The sequence below is a fragment of the Leiobunum rupestre genome, chromosome 11 (assembly GCF_980474605.1).
Source record: "Leiobunum rupestre chromosome 11, qqLeiRupe1.1.hap1, whole genome shotgun sequence".
NCBI classification, from domain to species: Eukaryota; Metazoa; Arthropoda; class Arachnida; order Opiliones; family Sclerosomatidae; genus Leiobunum; species Leiobunum rupestre.
This window is the reverse complement of record NC_143394.1, coordinates 659587-666235: the sequence shown is the minus strand read 5'-3', so window position 1 is coordinate 666235 and position 6649 is coordinate 659587. Positions and strand designations below refer to the sequence as shown.

Below are 6649 nucleotides of genomic sequence, written 5' to 3'. Positions count from 1 at the left end.
CTTTTGCAGGAATCCTATAGATAGAATGTGTTTGTTTACATCAAACTTCACTAATTAATAAAGGGATAGATAACAAACTTCCCTATATTGGGAAAATAGGAGTAACAGTGACCGCGGAAGTGTAAAGGTAACCCATGGAATGGCCATGTTTAAAAAAATAGCTGCTAATCTATTTTTTAAACATGGTCAGTCATACTTTAGCACATAAGAGTTAATTACGCATATTTAAGTCAGGAGAGGGATTGGAAGTGTTTTACATTCTAGGTGGATCCGAAACATCCTTATATTAATTAGACTAAACTTCAAGTAATGGTTAAATGAAAAAGTCAACTTAGTTTACGCATGTGATGAATCATTTAGGACGCATCCAGGCGGGTGGGAATGGTTTGGATTAAGGGGGATAGAATATTGAATTTGGCGCCACTCTTAAACGTAATAAAAAATACACTTTTGGCGCCCCTTTATAATTTGATATTATTATACCACTGTTTGAATCCTAGGTAATTTAGTGAAAAAATTACAAATATTTAGAAAAAATTTATATTTAATATACAAAACTTACAATAATTCCTAATGAGTTTGAAACTTTGAACTATCAGTTTTTGGGTTCTAAAACATTTGCTAATAAGCAAAGTGATTATTTTAAAAATTATTTACTGTTAAAATGGGTCAGTTACAATCTGTCAGAGTGTACTGTAAAAAAAACCTAAGACATAGAAACTCTTATTTACATTATACACAAGTCCCTTTAATTTTTAAAACAAATTTTTGAACTCTGGGTAGCTTCTGGTTCATTTCAATCATGTGAAAAGGGAAACTATGTTAATTACCCCCATCTAAACAAAAAGAACTTTTCAAAGATGCGACATTTTATCTTAAATTGACTTTTAAACAGTTTTACAAGGTTCATTAGTGAAAAAACAAACCAATATCGAAACAAGTTTTAATTCCTGTTCATTCGTTTTTTTTTATTTTTCTAAACCACTGTAAAAAAAACTCATTTTATCAGCACACTATACTTCATCCATTACCCAAAAGTAACTTACCCATTTTTCCACATACAAATTGAAGGAATACTTTTGGCACTGACTTGGTGTTTGAATTTTGAAGCGAGTGTTGAGAAATGTCTCATGCCCATATGTTGATTTCCGTTTTGGTTTGTTGAAGGATGCACATTTTGATGCATAAAATGCTGCACATACAGAAAATTAACATCTATCATACTTAATTATGCAACAAAATACTACCTGATATGACTGGTGATAAACTAGAGGCGTAGACCAGTCATGATTCGAATGAGCTTCTCTATAATGTTTGCTGGAAGTTTTGTTAAATACAGGAAGTAATTCGTTCGCTTCATTGCTTAAGGCCTTTAAAAAAAAATTGTTTTGTGACAATTTTTAAAATTCAAAACATTCTATTAAGCCTTGTTCTTAATGTACCAAAGGGCAATTATCTCATGAATGGGAATTTTGGTTAGAAAGTTTGTTTTGCCAAACTTTTAGTATTATACCTTTAAATATATCGTAGCATCTGTGCCATAGCCCTCATAGGAAGTTAGGATCAGGTCTCCTTGGAAATAACGAGCGTATAATCTTGAAAGTGGTAACCCATAGCCATATCCAGCCTAAGAATTAACAAATACCATTGTAAATATAATAATTAGGCTATTAGTGACAATCATAGCATACCAACGGGGCTGATTCTGAATTAGTCTTTGGTGGTTGAGGGGCTGTAGAATACATATATTGAAAGAGAAGTTCAGTGCACGAGCGTGGAATTCCACCTCCACGATCAGACATCTGAAGAAAATAATGTAAAAAAACTGACAAATATAAAAAAATTCATGATTATATTTACCCTAATCGTCAAATCTTCCTTTCCTTTAACGAGCAAAATGTGAATTGGGGCATAGCTGTCGTTTGAATTATTTTCATGTTCTACCACAGCTCTCATAGCATTCTTAAATAGTTCAAATAGCATGTGGTATAAATGTGAAGGAACGTAAACCACGGATATTCTATTGCTGCATTCGACAACTTTTAAAAAAAATTATATTAATGATTGAAATGTATTTAGAGCCACAGGTATATTCGCGGTGGACATACCATTCCTTTCTTCAATAATTAAATCAGGTGCCCCGCAATAGTACTGTTCACATAAGAATCTTGCATTCTCATAGGCATCTACAAAATAATTAAAATTTTACTATTTAAATGTGCAATAACATCTAAGGTAAAGAAGTGATCAATGGTAGCCAGTTGAAGCATGAATCTATTTAAATAGATTCATGGTTGAAGCCAGTTTTCAATAGGCTAGAATGTTACGCATATACTACGTCATGTCTTAAAGTTTGCCGGATGCAAAATGTAAAAATTACACTGCTTGGGGATATGCTAATTTATGAATAACTTCTCTATTTAATAGTTTTAGGTATTACAATTTCACCTGCTAAGGTACATAAGATTGGTGTCTAAGGCCTTTGGCTGACACCATAAATTGTTCTCAAAAAAAGGTACTTCAGGGTTGCCACAACATTCAGATTCAAATTCCCTGACCATTTTTACAGATTTTCCCTGACTTTTTAAGGAATTTATTTTACTGTTATTAGAGGTCAATTAATTTAAATGGACTTATTTCAGTAAAAACGTAATTGCAATGTTGAAAAACTTAGCCCAACTTAGTAAATAAATGATAATCAAAGAATTTGTCATAGATCTAGAGTTAAATTACCTTCAAAAAGTGTCGAGAGAAAATTCTTAAATTCCCTAACCTTTCCCAGACTTTTTAGGTCCATTTTTTAATTCCCTGACATGTGGCAACCCTGTACTTCTATCATAAGAAGTGCATTATAGACTTCTAGTAATAGGTCTCTATTTTTTTTTATTAAGAGTCCTAGTAATTATTGTAAAATTTGCTTAGGATTCTAAATAACTGTAGGATTAATAGTAATATAATTTTAAAAGTATTAATATTTTCCACCACTTTATGGCAGCACTTGAGGGTGGGAGGAGTTAAGTCTTTATTACCTTGTACTACATCAGAGATGTTACAGGAAGGGTCAATGCATCCAATATGTCTCGAGTGATGTGTGACATCTTCTCCAAATAGTGATGCTATGATATAATTATTAGATATTTAGTAAAGGTCCGAGAAAAAAAATTTAACAAAATATAGAAATTAACTTACTATGCTGGTTTATGAGCATTCTAATTGATATTCTACTTATATAAAAGCGGTCTAAGAAGTATTGTATGCTGTGTTCCATCTGCTGGTCTAAATTGTAGGAACCTTTTAGCTCTAGCATGCCTTGTGCCATAGTTTCTACTACATTCGTGTGACGGTTGCGAATTTTTACAAGGGCTTTGCAAAACCTAAAAGGAGTTCAAATGTTAATATTTTCTGAAATATATCTTTAAGTAAATTTCCATAGTTGCTTACGAGTCCAAAACATTTTGGTCTTTGCCATCAACTCTTTCGAAATCTAAAATTTCTTTAAAGCTCATTCCATACCTTCAAAATAAAAAACATTTTTAGTTAGTTTTAAGATGTTTATTTGGCTTGAATATCAACGTACCAGCTTCTTACCAAGCCCACGGAGGGCATTCTTAAGAGGTTTTCTGGTAGAAGTTGAATTTCTTTCATTATGTTTGCTAGTCTGACTGGTAATTCTTTCCGTAAGAACACAAAAGAAGTTCTTTCACATGCATTGCGGCCTATTGGGCAATAAATAATATTAGAATTTCTTTTAATTTTCCTTATTAATGATGAAAGTTTTGGTTTTTGTAACAAACTAACAACTAAAGCTTTTAGTTTTGTATGCGTAAGTAATTGTAGGAATGGATATTCCTGACTTTTTATATAGTATTTCAAGTTGCAATTTAGAGATTATGAAATTTAAAAAAATATTTTTCAGATTTTAGAGTTGTTTTAATTTTGATATATTCAGTTAAGACCAATTGAAATTTTAAGTTCTATTCTACAACTAGTTTTTTAGACATCCATTATTAAATAAGACTTAAAGACAGCAAATGTTTAATGATTTGATTTAAGATTTTAAGACAACAAGACTAAGACCGCAAATATTTAATGCTTTTATTTAATAAGACTAAGACTGCAAATATTTAATGCTTTGATTTAAGAATTTTTTATTGGAATGTCAGTCTTGGGCATTCCTCAAAGTTTTAAAATAATTGGCATAAGCATTGTCACGTCATTATTAAATTTATGAATTGTTGCTACAATGACTTTAGCAAAATGTGTACACTAAAAGAGTTAAGGCTATGTCATGCAATCTCCTTGGAGGTTTGTTAAAGTTTATGTCATAATAACATAAGGCCATGTGGTTGTTACTGTTGTGACCTCTAAAGACAGCCTTGCTTTAAATTTAGATAGGGACTTTTTTACTCCCTTACAAATAGACCCTTATGTATAAACAGAGGGGGAGTGTCTACAGAGATTAAAATTGAAAACATTTCCATTCCCCTAAAAAATGAAGCTTTCACACAATGTCCTCCCAGACCCCAGGGAGCCAAAATTTTCCAAACATCTGCAAAAAAATCCCTTAACCTTGCTTTTTGGGTTTTCCCCTGTGGTAGAAAGTAATCTTTGGTTTCAAGGGTTCTATTGTATATTTTTGTTCAAATACACACTTTGACTCTGGTATTCCCAGAATCACACAATTGGCACTACAGGCCGTCTAATCCATGTAGCTTTACTTTTCAAATTCCTTTCCTATAAAATGACCCCCCCTCATCAATATATAATATAATATTATGAGTAGAGTGTTGAATGAAGCTAAGAAAACGTTTATGGCTGACATATTAAAATGTTTTCATAGAGTTTTAGCACCCTCCTCTGTGTTACAGTTAATATTATCTTTCTCAAACATAGAATAAGATATGTAGATTAAGCCTGCACATTTTCTACCTTACTTTTTGTTTGGAATGAAACTAAAATTGCAAATTTTTATCATAGTCATAGTAAAACTGAAACTATGCATTATGGACATGCATTGGGTTTTTGTTTCGCAATGTTGTTTTTCATCGAAAATTTCCTTTTAATCCCCCCCCCCTGTAATAACTTTTCTTTTTCTTTTCATTTTATCAGTTGTTCAGTTATCTATTACATTATGTCCGTCGACGGTCGATCTATGATAAGCCTGTCTGGCCTGGTAATTTTCCCATTCAAAGTATTTAAAAATGAAATAGGTGAAGGGTGGTTAGAAAAGTTATTTAATATCACGTAAAACAATTTACGTTAGCTGATAGGCCTATTATCAACCGTCCCTGCATTCCTCCCCCACTACGACCTCCTTTCTCAAGAGACAGGAAACACACCTACGGCTAAGCCCCCGTATTGACCAATCCGAAACGATTATCAATTGACGTCACGGTTAAAAAAATATGCGAGAAATAGCAAACTTTCTGAGATAATTCGCCTACAATATGTTCTAACAGTAGGCCTTTTACTATTTTCGTACCCGACAGAAATTATAGAACCGAAAAAAAAGCATTGAAAATAGATTATAATATAAAGTTGTCTCATAATTTAGGCCTTGGCATTTATTAAATTTGCCTGCCTACGTCACTATTAAAGATACCAAAAAGATATCTGATACAAGCCTTGCAAAAAACCTTGCAAATGTAGGCCTACCTAAAGTGTACATTTTAAAGACATTGCTACTCAAGGGCGAACCCAAACAACAACATTTTTGGTTTACTTACCGAAGTCGATGAATTGCTTGATGGAAAGTGGCGAAGGGTTAAATTGAGAATAAAAGTCCAAAAGTTTCGTTAAATCCCTGAATAACGACGATGTAACCCTCATGATGATTTGAAATAAATACCAATAACTGAAGCTAGCTGGTAAACAAAAAGACACCACGAATTGGTCTCCCTTCTAAAACATTTCCAAAACCAGCGGAGAGAGAATTTCACGAAATCTTTTCTGAACTCCTCACTGCGTGAACTTGCTAAGCGACTTTGCTAAGTTGCATCAGGCAGGCGCTTGAGGCAATGGAAAGATCAAGCGGGAGGGGGGGGGGGGGGCGCAAATGCCAGAAATTTATTCCGCGATCCCGTCAAAAATAATTTGAAAACTAGCACAAAATGGCGATTAATAACATTTTTTTCATCAACACATTCAATGTCTTAAATCCTTTCGCATAATAATTTCGCGAGTATTGGTCGTTTCCTATCAAAAGGCCTCTGACGTAGCAACAGAGCAACGAGTAAATTTTCTGATTCTCTGGACCATGGAGGTTCTATACATGTCTGGACTATGGTCATTAGTTCCGACCATAGAGATACAAAAGAAAAAGACCGCGGGTGCCGACCCCCTTTTCGCCTATGTAGGAAGCCATGAGATGGGCAGATTACGTGGCGCCATCGACGTGTGGTGAAATGAAAGACATTATGCCTTTTGGAAAATCAACTGCCATTTGATGATTTGATGTAAACAAAGGAAGGATAGATGGCGTTGCAAATTCTGCCCATCTCCGCTTTCAAACATGCAAGGGGGGGATGAATTTTCTCGGTCAAAAACAGGGGTGCCTTAACGGGGTGATCTTCCCTCTATTTCTTTTCTATCTCAGCTGCTCTAGAGGCAGAAATCGCAAATAAGTATTTTTTATTATTGCGGGACAATA

At 33.7% G+C, this 6649-nt stretch overlaps 1 protein-coding gene across 1 annotated transcript; it reads right to left on the bottom strand.

Annotated features, from left to right (window-relative positions):
• Nucleotides 1-581: 581 nt before the first annotated feature.
• Nucleotides 582-6001, bottom strand: Pdk (pyruvate dehydrogenase kinase). Its single transcript, XM_090163713.1, has 12 exons — nucleotides 5727-6001; nucleotides 3578-3716; nucleotides 3442-3513; nucleotides 3190-3374; nucleotides 3030-3116; nucleotides 2109-2186; nucleotides 1861-2039; nucleotides 1692-1802; nucleotides 1514-1627; nucleotides 1248-1370; nucleotides 1047-1192; nucleotides 582-984 (listed from the first exon to the last, which is right to left on the bottom strand). Exons 1-12 carry the CDS (start codon nucleotides 5827-5829, stop codon nucleotides 969-971), a joined length of 1353 nt encoding a protein of 450 aa, XP_090019839.1. The 5' UTR covers nucleotides 5830-6001; the 3' UTR covers nucleotides 582-968.
• Nucleotides 6002-6649: the final 648 nt, after the last annotated feature.